Source organism: Phyllostomus discolor, chromosome 4 (genome assembly GCF_004126475.2).
Source record: "Phyllostomus discolor isolate MPI-MPIP mPhyDis1 chromosome 4, mPhyDis1.pri.v3, whole genome shotgun sequence".
Taxonomy (NCBI): Eukaryota; Metazoa; Chordata; class Mammalia; order Chiroptera; family Phyllostomidae; genus Phyllostomus; species Phyllostomus discolor.
Genome location: NC_040906.2, coordinates 197,321,176 through 197,338,500, shown reverse-complemented (window position 1 = coordinate 197,338,500; position 17,325 = coordinate 197,321,176). Strand labels below are relative to the sequence as shown.

The 17,325-nt window shown below is 39.0% G+C and overlaps 1 protein-coding gene across 2 annotated transcripts in view; it reads left to right on the top strand.

Moving 5' to 3' along the window:
* PPIL4 (peptidylprolyl isomerase like 4) overlaps nucleotides 1–16,853 on the top strand; it is a 31,968-nt gene extending 15,115 nt beyond the window's left edge. Inside the window, exons 11-13 of one of the 2 annotated variants that reach the window (XM_028510533.2) lie at nucleotides 11–107; nucleotides 5,341–5,488; nucleotides 12,726–16,853. In XM_028510533.2, coding sequence (XP_028366334.1) covers nucleotides 11–107; nucleotides 5,341–5,488; nucleotides 12,726–12,977 — 497 coding nt within the window. In that variant the 3' untranslated portion in view covers nucleotides 12,978–16,853. The remainder of the gene's footprint in view (nucleotides 1–10; nucleotides 108–5,340; nucleotides 5,489–12,725) is intronic. The other variant, XM_036024879.1, reaches the window with a different exon arrangement.
* Nucleotides 16,854–17,325: the final 472 nt, after the last annotated feature.

Genomic DNA, 17,325 nt, shown 5'->3' with positions numbered 1-17,325 from the left:
TTATAAACAGGTGGAAAATATACCAAGAGTGATTTCAAGGAGTATGAAAAGGAACAAGCTAAACCGTCTAATTTGGTCCTGAAAGACAAAGTGAAGCCCAAACAGGAGTATCCTTTGCAAGCAGTCAGTCGGTGTGTGTTGGCCATCGGCTCTGTGTGAAGTTCTGTGTGATGTGTTATGAAAAGTCACAAAGGCTATAGAAAAAGTTCCCGAATCCAGATGGTTTGTGAAGGACTCATCTGGTTTTCAGTATATTCTCTATTCTATGGAGAAAGTTAGGGTTGAAATGAATCTTTAGCCTACGTCTTTTCTCTCCCGACTCTTAGGTTAAAGTTAACACCTATTCTCAGAAGATTTTCAGGTAAGATTCGTATTTTCTCTATATAATTATAATGTTTTAAATTCTTCATGGTCAGACATTTCTTTATTATAGCTAAGCTAAATCCTTTATGCTAAACCTTCTTCATATGTTTAACTTTGGAGATGGTGAACACGTAGACATCAAAATTCTGTTGTTTTTTTATAGAATTTGGTTGCTTCTTTCTGCTTAGAACATCGTCCATGTAGCAACAAGAACTTGTTGGGCTCCTGGTGTACAAGAGTTGACTTTTGTAGGGCTAAGGAGATCTGCTGACTTGACCATCTTATTTAGGTTCTTCCAAGTAGTAAGTTGAGACAAGTAAGAAGCAAGGAAACATACTGTTCATATTATGTAATTTTAATTTTTGCATTGATATTCTCATTATAAATCTATCACTCCTCACATTGCAAAGCTTATGTCTTTTGTGATTCTTTCTGTAAATGGTTCCTTTGTTCTCCAGTTTCTGCTGGCGCTTTCAGGATTCTCTTTTCCCATGCTGCATAGATGTTTCTTTTCCAAGTAGTCGTCAAGGAAGGATGAATATCGGGTTGGCCTGTTACATACTCATTTTAAAAAACACGTTGATTTGCTACAACACATAGAGTGCTGTAAGAGGTTAGAGCTGGGTGAAGTCTGTAGTGTGCTCACACAGGCAGCGGGGGGAGAGGCTTTCACCTGCCAACGACCGGACCAGAGCTAAGACTTAGTCTGAAAAGATGAACATTATGGGGGATATGATTGAAACCTTAAAATCATAAAAGGTCTGGATGAAATACACTTGAGATTTAGTTATCAAATTTTAGAATTAAATTTAGGATAACCAGTAGTAACTGCAATGGAAGAAGGGGGTGTAAGAGGACAGATAAAAGGAGGTGCAGGTATAGAATATAAAGTGGAAGGAGGCGTTTTTTCCCCACGGAAGTAGTTCAGGCTGAGACAAAAGAGTACATAGTGTTACAGTGTTTTAAATTCAAGGTGATCGATTCCTAAGAGTGAAGAGAGGAAACTAGGCGTGACTGAGAATAAGTCAGTCTCTAGCCCAGTTCTGTCCAGTAGGACTTTCTGCAGCGATAGAAATCTGCTTGACCTCCACTGGCTCCTACAGCTGCCGACCACGTGTGACTATTGGGCACATGATGGATTGAGGAACTGCGTTTAAAATTGTTTGATTTTTATTTCAATTTAAATAATCACATGTAGCTGATATTGAACAGTGCCTGCTGTAGTGTTTTGAAGTTGATGGAGAAGACAAACATGTTTTGGTATAAACCACTGCAGTTATTTTCAATCAGAATACTGAACAAGAAAAAGGAAATCCATGAGTCTGACCCCATGGGATGGTCTTTATGTTCTGGGTAGTTGAGAGGTTTCGTTTCAGTGAGGCATTTATAATCTTGGGAACAATAATAGAGGGGGGATAAAATGTAAACATGTTTGTAATATGTAAGGTAAATATATATTTTCCACATCATACTATCCTTTCTTTGTTACTGTGGCAAGGAAAGGGGATTCAGAGGATAATCTAATGTGCAGATAAGTTGTCTTAAGTCAGTTAAAAAGGCATACATTTTTCATCTTGAAAGAAAATGAAATTGCTGTAAATATAGACTGTTGATAGGAAGATTAAAAAGTAGAAGTAGAAGCAAGTTTAACTTGGCCAGACTAGAGCTCAGGGAAGAAACTGGGAAAAGAAGTCAGAGAGATCATAAATTAGTGTTTCATTCAAGTGATTCTGTAGAGATTTAACATCTTCTGGAAGTTTTGTTCGCAGTGGTGAGTGGGAGACGAGATAAGTGAGGAAGACATACAAGTGTCTTCGTGGCAAAACGTCATCCATCAACAAGTACTTCTTTGGCATCGATTACATATTCAGAGTAGCAGGGAGCATAACCCCTGCTACTTTTAAAGTAGGGGATTTCTTTTAAATCCTCACCTGAGGATATGTTTACTGACTTTAGAGAATGAGGGAGAGAAACACTGATCAGTTGCCTCCCGTGTGCGCTCTGACCTGGGATCGAACCCACAATTTAGGTACGTGCCCTGACCGTGGATCGAGCCCACAACCTTTTGGTGTACGGGATGATGTTCCAACCAGCTGAACCACCTGGTCAGGGCAGACCTTATGTTTTGCTGTTGGAGTTGTGGGGGCTGGAGACAGACTTTAAATAAATGCCATGAATTAAATAAATCTATAGAGTATTGCAAAGAAGTACATTTGTGGGATATGGGATTTTTAATAGAGGCAAGGGTCAGAGAAGACCCTCAATAACACTAAAAGGAGTGATATTGAAGCTGCATCTTGGATATGGGGGAGAGGAGGGCTGAGGTGGGGAGGGCAGAGGTGGGGTGCTATTTAACTGTTCTATGTCATTTAAGAAATACAGTTTATGTCTTGACCCAGCACAACCCAAGTACAGTCATTCACATGCACCCATATTCTTCTTTGATGCCATGCAGTCTATTTCCTAATCTATGTTATTAGAAAAATGCTGGCTGTGACCCACTAAGTGGATTTTGCACTCCACTGATGGACTGTTATCAGCATTTTGAAGAACACCTCTCTCTCTCTCTTCTCTTTCTCTCTCTTTAAAGATTTAATTTATTTTTAGAGAGAGGGGAAGGGAGGAAGAAAGGGAGAGAAACATCAGTGTGTGGTCGCCTCTTATGCACCCCCTACTGGGACCTGGCCTGCAACCCAGGCATGTGCCCTAGACTATGATCGAACCAGCGACCCTTTGATTCACAGGCCAGCACTCAGTCCACTGAGCTGCACCAGCCAGGGTGAGGAACACCTCTCTTAAAGCCTTTTGCACAGAGAGAGAAGCATGTCAAATGCAACACACTAAGGTGAAATCGTAGGCAAGAACTATTGAATTTGTATCTGAGAAAGGAGAAGATGCAGAATCTACTCTGGAGACAGTGTGACGTAGGGTGACATAGTATAAAGGAGAAAAGAAGTTAGAGATAATACAGTAATAGGGGTAGTCCAGGCTGACAAGCCGTCTTACGCCATCTTTTGAAAAGCAGAAAAGGTGCTGTTTTCCTGGTTAATCCTGGGTACAGGTGTGTCATCCCTGAGGACAGCGTGGACTGGAAGTGTGAAACCAGACATGGAACTGCCCCCGAGGGAAGTGTGTCTGCGATTCCTCTGTCCCGCTCGCCGCTAGAGGAACCCTGCGTGTTGGGCTTCCTCATAAGCTTTCTTTTGAAAACCGCTCTTCTCGCCTTCCCCAAGTCTGTTTTAGAAATTGAGATTATTGTCAGCAGAGGTTATAGTAGTTTTACATTTCCCCTTACTGGAAGACATGGTTTAGCTTTGTTTATATTAGAGAAAATACTTGTCTCTGAATTAAAACATTATTATAATTTTTATAACTTTTTTGTGAAATTTTAAAAAGTCACTCATCATTCTACTATCTAGACAACTGATATTTATTTCCCCTTGTTCCTGTTAAGCCTTGGTCTTTTATAAAGTTGTGTGAGGTTATAATCACCATATGGTATATATGGTTTTTGCTTTAAGGTTTTTTCACTTTTAATTTTTTATAAACACCTTCCCAGGTTTTTTCATAGCATTCATTCATCATTGTTAATAACTTCCTTTATACAGTAATATATCATATCGAAGCATTACAATATAAATATATATTTATTACTAGGCTTTTTGTTGTTCCCAGTTTAATATAAAAAATAATCCAATCCAAAAGAACCTATGCACCCCAATGTTCATAGCAGCACAATTTACAATAGCCAAGTGCTGGAAGCAACCTAAGTGCCCATCAGTAAATGAATGGATCAAAAACTGTGGTAGCCTTAACTGGTGTGGCTCAGTGGATTGAGTACTGGCTTGTGACCCAAGGGGTCACTGGTTCGATTCCTGGTCAGGGCACATGCCTGGGTTGCAGGCCGGGTTCCCTGGTGTGGGGCCTGCGAGAGGCAACCAAACATTTATGTTTCTCCCTCCCTTCCCCTCTGTCTAAAAATAAATAAAATATTTTTTAAAGAACTGCGGTACATTTACACAATGGAATTCTATGCAGCAGAAAGAACGAACGAGTTCCTACCCTTTGCAACAGCATGGATGGAACTGGAGAGCATTATGCTAAATGAAATAAGCCAAGTGGTGAGAGACAAACACCATACAATTTCATCTGTAAGTGGAACCTAATCAACAAAACAAACAAGCAAACAAAACAGAACCAGAGACATTGAAATTAAAAACAATCTGACAGTAACCAGAGGGGAGGTGGGAGGGGGTAATGGGGAGAAGGGTTTTCAGGAACAACTATAAAGGACACATGGACAAAACCCAAGGGGGTGTAGAAGCAGGGGAGGGAGGTGGGGATGGCTGGGGTGGGGGGGAAGTGGTTGGGGGTAAATGCAGAGAACTGTACTTGAACAACAATAAAATAATTTAAAAAATAATCTATGATGTAAGCCTTCATTTAACTTGATTTTAAAATAAATTGTTACTTGACTCTAAGCATGGCAACCATGGATATGCATTGCTAAGTTTCCTTCTGTACGGTTGAACTAATTTTACTCTTCAGAAGAAGAGTCACATGAGTGTACCTTTTATATAGCTTTTCTGGCATTGCAGTTTGTATTATCTCAATTTTTTTTTTTAGTTAAACATGTGCCTCATTTTCTAAGTTTAAGTTTTTTCATTATTGACAAATGTTTCCTTATTTTTGTAGCTTCTTATATTTCATTTGTGGATATATAGTTTCCCCCCCCACCATATTTTTTGTCCACTTACCCATTGTTAGCTGCTTATGTACAAACAAGGTTCTTTCCATTTTTTTCTGACTGTGGAACGGAAATGTATGAGTCTGTTTTGTTTAATAAACTATGCTTGTAGGGTGCTTTTCCTTTAAAAAGTTACCTTTCACGTCTTGGTCTCCTTTGCTCACCTGACTCTTAGGTTTTGGTGTATTCCTGGTGTCAGTTCTCACATTTGCCTTAACCAGCTGCTGCAGTGCAAAATACGACCTTATCCTGGATGAGCAGGCGGAAGACTCAAAATCAAGTCACTCGCACGCCAGTAAAAAACACAAGAAGAAAACTCGTCACTGCTCTGAAGAAAGAGAAGATGAGGACTACCTGCCAGTCAAAAATACTAATCAGGTACTTCTGATGTCCAGGCTCAGCTGTGGAGAAGTAAATGTTTTATCCCTTTGTGAATTACATGTCAGTGATGGGCATGTTCTAAGTCTAAAGTGTGGTTTCAGTGGGGAAATGAACTTTAATTTTCAAGAATATACATCACAGATTATGAAAGATTACTTTTGAATTAACTCAGTATATAGTTCCACATTGTGAAGCAAGTAATTTCCATACCACCTGTGGGATACTCATTTGTTCCCGCTGAAGGCAAGTGTGCTTGTGCTGAAACAGCTCTTTTCACTTAGCGTCTTATCACCAGTGTTAACGCACAGCACTTAACAGCTCGGGAGGGCTTAGGACCTGCAAGGCACTTATTATTCCCTTTTGCATTGTGCATATGAAATAAAAACAGCACTCATAATTAACTTGATAATCTCAAAAGCTTTTCTGAACAATACATTTTCAAAGGTGATAATAGTACAAGTTCCTGAAAGAGAATTGATTATAAAGGGAAGAACGCATTTCCAGCCTGCATTTTGGCTCTCAGCGAAGTGCAGAACCAGTTACACTGCAGCTCATTGCATTCACTCCACCACACGTAGACATTTGAGCTGGGCCCCGGTGGGCGAGGAGGATGTCAGCAGAGACACAGAGAGGTGCAGTGTGGTGGGCTCAGGGGAGCATTTGCTGTAAAAGCTGGGTTTACATTTCCACGCTGCTAGTCACTGATGTGATCCCAACAAGCTGCCTTTCTGAGCCACAGCTTCCTCCTCTGTGGAGCTGAGATAACACTTACTTCTCAGGCATGGTGTTCGGGTCGAATGAACAAAACACGTGTGCTGTCATTTTCCACCCTGGCTTTTGCTACTCCTTTTACTGTGACAGTAAATCACTGTGTTTTAAGTCCGTTGGAGTACTTTTTAATTGGATTTGTATTTGGTTTAATTTCTTTTTTGACGTTTAAGGATTGCTTTAAAAATTTTTTGTTTTGTACTTTTAAACATCATTTATATGATTCCAAAGTAAACAAAGTGGCACTTGCAGAGAACTGAGCTTCTGTCCCTGTCCTCTCCACCTTCGCCCATGTAGTTAACTATCTTATGTGTTCATGATTTCTCCTTTATTTAAACATTTTTCAGCAGGCCTATATATTTTTTATATATACATATCTTTAGCTCCCTGTTTTCCGGGTAACACGTGTTCCTCCTCCTGCTGTTGTCCAGCCAGAGGTATAACCTCTGCTCTGCACAGCCCTCTGGCAGTTTCAAGCCTGCATCCCGCGTGCCCTGGCATCACTTTGAAGGTACACCTTTGCCAGCCCCCCAGGTCATCTGCACGAGGATCAGGAATAGCTGACACCCTCAGAGTCTGGACGGTGAGGTGGATGCTGTTGCCCCCATCCCACAACAGAGGGCCTGAACACCGAGGAGGGGAGCAGCTCGGCCGCAGTCTCACGCGGCCAGTAGAGAGCGGAGGCACAGTTTAACTTCAGCCTTGCACTCCTAAGGACTCCGCTGCTGCTCTTCTTACCCGGAATGTATTTGTTCATTTTCTTTTTTAAAACGTATTGTTAATCTAATATAATTTGTCCCAGAGTGCAAAAGTCCAGCACGGTCTAGTAGGAATGTCTTCCTCCTAGTGTCTATACTCTGTTATAAAATTAGCTGCTTTTTAATGGTGGCTGCATCACATTTCTGTGAATATTAATGTTTTCCAATAAAACCGTTAACTCTTGCCCCCAGCCTGTGTACGCCTCTTTCAGCTGTAGCGCGCCATCCCGCACAGGTGCACGGGCTCGTCAGTGAGTCCGGGCCTGAGACGTACCTTGGTGTGTCTGAGATCGGAGGTTTAAAGAAAATCAGAAGACTGGCTGCATTTTGAGTCTGTTATTTCTCCCCCTTTTTGTAAATCATTTTTATCCTGTCATTGGCTTACTCAAAACCTTACAGTGGCAAATATCCTCGTTTGGCACAGAGTAAAAAGTATCAAATGATATTTTTGGGGAATAATGTTAGTATTTTTTCAAGAATTTTAAGGTAGTTGACAACTATAAAATTGTTAAAGTAAAATAATAATCTAACTTTATTTCTTCCCTCAAAGTGTATCGAAGCAAATGGGTTTTTTCTATTGCGGTAACACTGTTTGGTAACATAATGTAAGTTTCAGGCTCAATGTTATTTTTTTTTAAGATTTTATTTATTTATTTTTAGAGGGAAGGGAAGGGAAAGAGAAAGAGAGGGCCAAAAAGCATCAATGTGTGGTTGCCTCTTGAGGGCACCCAACTGGGGACCTGGCCCACAAGCCAGGCATGCGCCCTGACTGGGGGGTCGAACTAGCGACCCTTTGGTTCACAAGCCAGCGCTCAATCCACTGAGCCACACCAGCCAGGGCAGGTTCAGCATTATGATTTGACATCTGTGTACACCACAGTGAGCTCCCCCATCTGAAGTCCAGTGTCAGCTCATCACCGTACATCTGACCCCCTTTCCCATCTGGTGGCCACCAACCCACCTGTTGTCTGTATCCATGAGTTAGAGCAGGTTTTTAAATTTTATACTTTTATTTAATAATATAGCTAAACTAATTTTCTTTCTAATAAAACAACATCTATATTTAAGGTTTCAGTCAACTCCAAATTTTTTCTATTACTCTGATTTTTATCCTTTTGATTTCAGTCTCAAAAATATAATCGTTACAGTGAATTTTCAATACGAGGTAATTTTGGGGTATAGCTCAGAGTTTTCAATTTGTTGGCATTTTGTTTGGTGAGCCTCGTTTCCTAAGAATGTTTTAACTTCTTTCTTCAAGCTCTTTGTTTTTTATTAAGTGACAGCCTTACTGTTCAATTCGAAAACTTCTCTATTTAATTTTTCCACCCCATGTCTTAATTCCAGAGGTGGTTTCTCTGTGTTGAGGTTGGGGTTTTACTGGGGTGCAGGAAGTGAGCACCCCGCTGTGGGTTGCCTGTGAGACGTATTCACGCTCGTCGTCAGTCTTCCTCTGTGGTTTTCATAGGTGTTCAGTGTTCTTCTAATTTTGGGCTCTATTTCTGCTGTAATTTTAATCCCTTAATGTTATTTCAGTGATTTAGGTTTAACTGAGTCTTAGATTTCATCCCAGAGACCAGAGCAAGCATAATTTTTACTTAGATTAGACTTTTTTTTTGACTGCCTTACTTGAAATTGGCTAGGTTAAGTTGGTTGCTTTGAATTGGCCATTTTATAGTATTTTTTTCTTTCTTTTTAAGCCACATGCTAGTTTAATCATCTTTCTTATGTCTTAAATGTGTAAAATGGTAAGAATTTTTGAAAGTCTGTACTGGGAAGGACTTAGAGCTCATCTGATTAATTTCCTTCACTTTAGATATGAAGAGCCTGACCCTACAGGCCCGTGGGCCTTTATGTTCTAGTTTAATGGGAGAGCTGGAACTATAATGTTTATTTTGACTCAGTCACATGTGGGGTTTTTTGTTTTTTTTTTCATTATTCTGTATCACCCCATTTCAGTTCTATATATCAAATTATTGATCAATTAAATAATTACTTTCAGTGTGTGCAGATATCAGGCCTCAGGTTCTTATTCCCAGATGAGGGTGACACTGTGCTCCAGAGGCACTGAGCACTGTGCTAGCCCGTACTCGGACGGTCTGTTCCAGCACGGCCTCACCCAGGCACCAGGCTTCTCCTCCGTGCTCACGGTGTGAGTCCTTCCCTGCTCTTCAGCTTTCACTTACACCGCTTGGCTCCCCTTCTCACCGTCCGTCCAAACCCAAACCCCAGCCCTCTCCTCCTCTGAGGCTCCTCTCAAGTCCTGCCTCCTCCGTGACACCTTCCCTGAGAAACCTGACTTGGAGAGTATTTCTTGTTGGGTGCAGCTCCTAAATGGCAAAAACCATTGAAACCCATAGCTGCTGACTTCAGAGCTTGCGTAACTTTGAAATTACTCCAAGTTGGAGAGGTTTTAAGGTTTCAGTTCATTTCAGAATTTCAGGTTTCTTAATTTTTTCAAAGAATTAAATACTGCATAACCCTCCACCTCTCATTTTAAACACTCAAAGCATTTAGGTGGCCATATATGTAATAATGTGCTAGAGATTTTATAGAGTTATATATACATCAGCTAACCATCTCTTTATTTTAAAAATATTGCCTCAACCAATTCAGAAATTAAGTATATGGGCAGAATTGCACATGGCTACATTTTGTATATGTTACAGGAAGCACAAAAAATTATTTTATTTAAGGATACTATATTTTGCTAGAAAATAATTGGTAAAGAGTTAAATCAAATACCAATTCATTTTGCTACCTCTGGGACTCTTACAGAATGATAAGAACTATTGGGGTCGTGTGGAAAATCATGGATCAGTTTATAATGTTCTGTTTCAGAAACACTCATTATGTGATTGTGTTGGATCTCTGTTCACATGCTGTAGTCTTCACGCCAGGCATAATGGATGGTCTTGAGGTGGGCCTGTGGGGTCATTACGAATGATTTTCTTAAAATGCATCCATCACTCCAGATTTCAGACCTTGATGTTTATGTCTACTATAATAATATCTGTGGTGATAGAGTTTGGGACCCTTGGGAGTGCAGTCCTTAGGATTTTGCCTTTCCTCTGAGAAATCTTTTAAGAAAGTTGGATTTTACAAACTATCTCTTGAAAGAACATTGGCTCTGGTCTTTTTAGATTTCGGCCACATGCTGAGATAACTCATTTTAATTAGCAGTAGAACACAAGCAGAAATAGAATTGTTGTGATTATCCCTCTGCTATGTGGGAAAATTACCACTGCTATGTAATATTAAGAATAGAATTAAATGAGTACTTTATTATCTTTGAGGCAATGAATTATTCATTATAGTACTTAACTCATTTTTAAGAAATATATAAATGATGATTTTGATTGCCTGGCCAGTACAGCTTTGTTGAAGCGTCTGCTGCAGACCAAAGGATCACAGGTTTGATTCCCGGTTAGGGCACATACCAAGGTTGCAGGTTCAATCCCCAATCAGAGCACATACGAGAAGGCAACCATTCCATATTTCTCTCTAACATCAATGTTTCTTTCTCTCCTCGCTCCTCCCCTTCCTGTCTAAAAGAAATTTTAAAAAGGACCTTGAGTGAGCATTAAAAAAAATAATGATTTTGATAAAAACATATTAGCCTAGTCTAAAACAGAAAATTTTGTTTTGAAGATTTGGAAAGGAGCTCTTGTAAACATTTTAAATATAATCACGCAGACTGAAGAATGCAGTATCTATTTTATTTTCTTTTTAGACTGACTTGTCTGAAACCTCTTCCAGCTCTGTTACTTAAATGATGCCTTCTGTATAGGGTTCTTTTTTTAAAAAATAAACTAATTAATGATGTCTTTTTATTGGTTGGTTTATTTAAGTGTTATTTTTTTAATGTATTTTACTGATTATGCTATTACAGTTGTACCAGTTTTTCCCCCTTTGCCACCCTCCACCCAGTAATCCCCGTTCCCTCCAGTAGTGCCCCTCTTAGTTCATGTCCATGGGTCGTGCATGTAAGTCCTTTGGCTACTCCATTTCCTGTACTGTTCTTAACATCCCCCTGTCTATTTTGTACCCACCAATTTGTACTTCTTAATCCCTGTACCTTCCCCCTCCAAGCTGATAACTCTCCACATGATCGCCGTATCTATGATTCTGTTTCTGCTCTGCTTGTTTGCTTAGCTTGTTTTTTTAGATTCAGATGATAGTTGTGAATTTGTTGCCATTTTGATGTTCATAGTTTTGATCTTATTTTTCTTATATAGTTCCCTTTAACATTTCATTTAATAATGGCTTGGTGTTGATGAACTCCTTTAGCTTTGCTTTGTCTGGGAAGTGCTTTATCTGCCCTTCAATTCTAAATGATAACTTTGCTGGATAGAGTAATCTAGGTTCTAGGTACTTGCTTTTCATCACTTTGAATACTTCTTGCCAGTAACTTCTAGCCTGCAAAGTATCTTTTGAGAAATCAGCTGATAGTCTTATGGGAACTCCTTTGTAGGTAGCTCTGCTATTTCCTCTTGCTGCTTTTAAGATTCTCTCTTTATCTTTAACCTTTGGCATTTTAATTATGATATGTCTTGGTGTGGTTCTCTTTCGATCCAACTTATTTGGTACTCTCTGTGCTTCCTGGAGTTGTATATCTATTTCCTTCACCGAATTAGGGAAGTTCTTCTTTATTTTTTCAAATAAGCTTTAAATTTATTGCTCTTTCTCTTCTTCTGGCATCCCTATGATTCAGATGTTGGTATGTTTGGAGATGTCCCAGAGTCATCTTATTTTATCCTCATTTTTTAAAAATTCTTTTTTCTTCTTGTTCTGATTGAATGTTTTCCTCCCTTTTTGGTTCTCAGTAGATTTTCCTTTATTTCACTTAATGCAACCTTCATTTCTGCCTGGGTCTTTGTTATGCTGTTTCAGTACCCAGTGATTTCTTTGAGCATCCTGATAACTAGTGGCTTGAACTCTGCATCTGATAGGTTGCTTATCTCCAATTCATTTAGTTCTTTTCCTGAAGTTTTGTTCTGTTCTGTTCTGTTATTTGGGCCATATTTCTTTGTCTCCTCCACTTGGCAGCTGCCCTGTGTTTGTTTCTGTGTGTTAGGTAGAGCTGCTTTGACTCCCTTAGCATTGTGGCCTGTAGTAGAAAAGGCACCTGACTGGCTGAATGTGGCTTCTTTACATCTGTGGTTGTCAGATTTCCACGCAGCTCAGTTTTCTGACGAATCTGGGCAATTTTTGTTTTGAAGTATAGTTACAATTTTTGCTGAAGTTGTGTGTGGAGGCGAGGCATGTTTACCTACACCTTCATCTTGACTGGTAGTGTGTACAGGGTTCTTAGGGGAATTTTTTGCACATCAATTATGGGTCCACATTTTGGGGGAGCTGGAGAAGGAGAGAGGTGGAAAGGTAACCGCACATAACCAGGACTTTTGGTATTACAATTTTGCTCTAAAGACCTGTTCTGATTTCAGCTGGACAGTTTCAGTTCCTTGTCTTTGGATTTGATCCTTCAGTGCAGCTGAAATAGTAGATACAAAGCAATGAGATTGATAAGAAAAATGGTAAAATCTTTTTCTGAATTATTTTTGCTTTTGAATGTACAAAATTTCTGGCATTAGTGATAGTGTTCATATTTGAGCCATTACAAGTACTGGCTAATGGTGGTGGACTTGTCTAAATTTTATTAGTTGATAGTGATTTTATGATTTATTGGTAATGTTCTATTACTTTGATAGGACATCTACAGAGAAATGGGGTTTGGTCACTATGAAGAAGAGGAAAGCTGTCGGGAAAAACAAAAGAGTGAAAAGAAAGACCGACCTCAAAACCGAAGTCGCAGCCGATCTCGAGAAAGGGACGGCCACTACAGTGATCGTCACAAATCCAAGTACCAGACAGACCCCCATGGAAGAGAAAGGAGTAAAAAGAGAGACCGAAGCAGGAGTCCCAAGAAATCCAAAGATAAAGAAAGATCTAAGTACAGATGAAAATGAAAAATCAGACCGGAGTGGCTAAAATATTTACTCATCTAACTTGGCGTGATAGATGTTCAGAATTTGTGTCGAAGCAGTTAAAGACTCTGCTTGGTTTTTTTTCCCCACATTCTCATTATGTTTCTCTTTATATTAATACTGATTGTGTAGGGCACAGAAAGACAATAAAGAATTGAACATTTTCTTTGTATACTTTTTTACACTAATTCTGTTGTTATACATAAATAGTAGTCTTCATTTTTCAAGTCTTTCACATCTTCCACCTTTCAAAATGAAGTATTTCATGCCTACAAAAACAAATACCATTTATATAAGGTACAAAAAATAATAAATATGTACCCATCAACCAGCTTAGGAAATGAGTATTCCCTTCATTTTAGAAGTCACTTGTGCCCTCTCCTTCTCGAGTAATAATTATCATGAATTTTGTGTTTGTTATTCTTTTGCTTGTTATAGTTTTACAACATATGTATCCCTAAACAAAATGGTAAGTTTTGTATGGTTTTGAATTTATATAAATGATATAATGTATGCCCACTTCTCTGACTTCCTTTATTCAGCTTAGTACAGTACTTTTTGAGAGTCACTCATTTTTATTGCCATACAGTTTTACGAGGTCTGTCTGGGAAAAGTCCAGACTTTGTTAATAATAACAAGAATGGTTTGTGCAGCATTGACATCTATGTAACCTGGCAGCCAAGGAGAGTGGACTGGAGTGCGCATGCATGAACCATGATGACTTTACTGTACCAGTCAGTGGGAGTGGTAGACACCATTGAGTGAGCCTGTGTACTGTGTGGCAGTCGCATTCAAAATGACTAAGTAGAGCAACAAGTCTTCATCCAGTTTTGTGTTAAGCTTGAACATTCTTCTGTGGAAAGTATTCGGATTATTCAGAAGGCCACAGCTATGGACAACTGGTGATTGTCAGCTTCATCACGACATCATGCTTGCTCATGCATCATGTCTCATGCAGAGTTTTTTGGTAAAACATCAAATCACCCAGCTGACTCAGCCCTACTACAGCCCAGATTTGGCACCCTGTGACTTCTGTTTTTTTTTTCCCAAACTGAAATCACCTTTGAAAGGGAATAGATTTCAGACTGTCAATGAGATTCAGGAAAATAGGATGGGGCAGCTGATGGCAATCGGCAGAACTTTTTGAGGAGGTCCCAAGGTGTCTACTTTGAAGGGGATTGAGGTGTCATTGCCCTGTGTACAATGTTTCTTGTATCTTCAATATGTATCTCTATTTTTCATGTTATATGGCTGGATACCCTCTGGACAGACCTTGTGTGAATAGACCACAGTTGTCCTGTGGATGGGCATTAGGGGTTTGTTTGTTTTGCTGTTTGCAAACAATGCTGCTATGAACAGTGTATGTCCAGGAGTGACCCTGCTTGTTCATGTGGTGTGGATATCTTCATTTTATAAGATAATGCCAAATCATATTCTGCAGTGGCTGTACCACTTCATGCTCTACCAGCATTATGTGTTATCTTCGTTTCACATTACCTCTAACACTTCCTAATTTTAGACTTTAATTTTGCCAATCTAATGGATGTTAAGTGGTATGTCATTGTGGTTTCCAGCCAGAAGACTGTTACCTCTGTTATTCTATATGTAATGTGTTCTTTTTCTCTGGGTGCTTTTAAGTTTTTGATTTTTAAGCAATTTGATTATGGTGTGCATGGTGTAGTTTTTTTCATGTTTCTTCTGCTGGGGCTATTTACCTGTGGTTTTATGGTTTTCATCAAATTTGGAAAATTTTCCGTTATTATTTCTTCAATTAGTTTTTGTCTCTTCTGTCCTTTCCCTCTGGGCTTCCAGTTGTATGTTAGACCACACTATATTATCTAGCAGTCTGGGGGTTTTGTAAGTCTTTTTTTCTCTTTGTCAAATTGGACAGTTTCCATCGTCAAGTCATCATCAAGTTCATTAATCTCTCCTGAAGTATCTAATCTGTTAATCCCATTATATATTTAATCTTTAGAAGTTTCGTTTCAGTCTTTTATATCTTCCATGTCTTAACATGCTCATGCGTTTTTCTATTCTCTTTTTAACATCTGGAGTATATTTATAATAGCTGTTTAAATGCTCTTGAGTGACCATTCTGCCATCTGTCATTTCTGATCTCTGTTGGTTGAATCCCCTTCCCCCGCCACCAGTATTGGGTTGTAATTTCCTTCTTTGCGTGCCTGGTAATTTTTGAATTTTGTTGAATGCTGGATTTTTTTATACTCGTTTAAATAAGTTACTTGGGAGCAGTTTGATCCTTTCATAGCTTTTAAGCTCAATGAAGTAGGACTAGAACAGTCTTTAATTAGGGCTAATTTGGCCCACTGTTTAGGGTACCCTTGTGAATAAGCTTTCCTAAGCCTGGTCTCTTAAGAGACTTCTTCACTCTGGCTATTGGGAATGAAAACTGTTCTAAGCCCTGTATCAACTCCCAAACTGTACCACCTGTTTCTACCTGGTGGTCCCCCCCGCCCCCTTGGGTAGTATCCTCATGTACAAACACTGACTAATATTCAGTTGAAGACTCAGGGGAACCCTCTGTACATCTGGAACTCTTCCTCCGTAGCTCCCTTCTCTCCCCGATGCTGTGCCCTACAAACTTGATCTTGGCTCCTAAATTCTCTACCCCTGGAGACTCGCAGGCTCTTTGAATTCCTGTCCTTACCCCAGAACTACAGCCAGGAAACTATGCACTGAGCTCAGGCGATGGTAGCACTTGTCTTCCCTTTCAGGAACCACTGTCTTGCACTAGCTCTTGTCCAGTGTTTGAAAAACTTTGTTGTCTACATATTGTACAGGTTTTTAGTTGGGGAAGGAAATCCTGTCCCTGTTCATCCATTTTGGCTAGAGAGGAAATGTCACTGTTTGAATTTGCATGTCCTCAGTGCTAACTAGGTTAAACATCTGTTCATATATATTATTCATTCCTGATTGCTCTCTGTGAAAAGATTTTTTCATGACGTTTGCCCATTCTATGTTAGGTTGTTGTCATAGATTTCTTTAAGGACTTAGGTTTTCTTTTTTTTTTAAATATAGATTGTAGATATTTTTACTATTAGGTATTGCAAATGTCTTTTAGTTTGTGGCTTATTTTTTTCACTCATTGATGCCCTTGGAAGAGAACAAATTTTAATTTTCTGCTCAACTTTTTAATGTAGAAAATTTCATACATTTATACAAATACAAAACATGAACATCCATATGCCTTCCATAGAGATCTGTGTGAATAATATTTTGTTATTGAACAATTTGAAAGTAAATTGAAAATACAATGACATTTTCACCTTCCAGTATTTCACCATGCATTTGTTAAAGAGCAAATGCCCTATAGAACCACAATACTATTAATCAGAATTAAGAAAATTATCAGTAATCCCATCATATATAGTGTATATTCAAATTCCCTGATTGTGTCAGGAATGTCACTTTTAGGTGTTGGTTTGTTTTTAAATCCAAACTTAAGGTTCATGCACTGTATGTTCTTGTTAGTTTAATCTCTTGACCTGAAAGAATTTCTTATGCATCCATCTATCTCTACCTCCATTATTTTAAAATGACATTGACTTTTTGATGAGTTCAGGCCAGTTGTTTTGTAAAATGTTCCACATTCTGAAGTTATTTGATGATATCATGGTGTCCTGTAACCTCCCTATTTCCTGTAAACTGGAAGTTATGACTAGGTGTTTGATTAGAATTAGGTTTTGTGTTTTAGGTAAAAATTTCTAAGTTTAATGTCAAATTTATTAGCCTTTCTCTATGTGTTTTGTCTTTTGTATTTTGCTTAAGAAATCGTTAATAAAGATACTCTATATTCTAAACGTTATAAATAAAGCTTTGTTTTTCACATTTAAATCTTTGCATTGAATTTCTGTGTGTGTGTGTGTGTGTGTGTGTGTGTGTATTGGGATCCAAATTCACTTTTTTCCCTAACGTATGGATATGATTAGCTGTCCCAAACCAAATAAGGATTCATCTAGTCCTTGACCTACAGTTTCATTTCTGTCGTGTGAGTATGCATATGCATGTGGGTTTTGTCTCACGGGGTCTCTAATCCATCAGTTTACTGTTTATCCCAGTGCCGGTGCCGAGCATGGACATTTCTGCAGCCTTACAGGAAGCATTGAGACGAGTGTCCCTTTGAGGCGTCCCACTGGGGACGCCTGTGCCCTTTCTTCTGTGCAGTTTTGGAACCAGTGTGCCAGGTTTTCCAAAGAATTCTGTCGGGACTTTAACTGCTGTTGCATTCAAATGGTAGATCATTTTATGGGAAAAGAAAACCATAATATTGAATTTTCCCATTCATGAAGATAGCACAGCCCCCTAT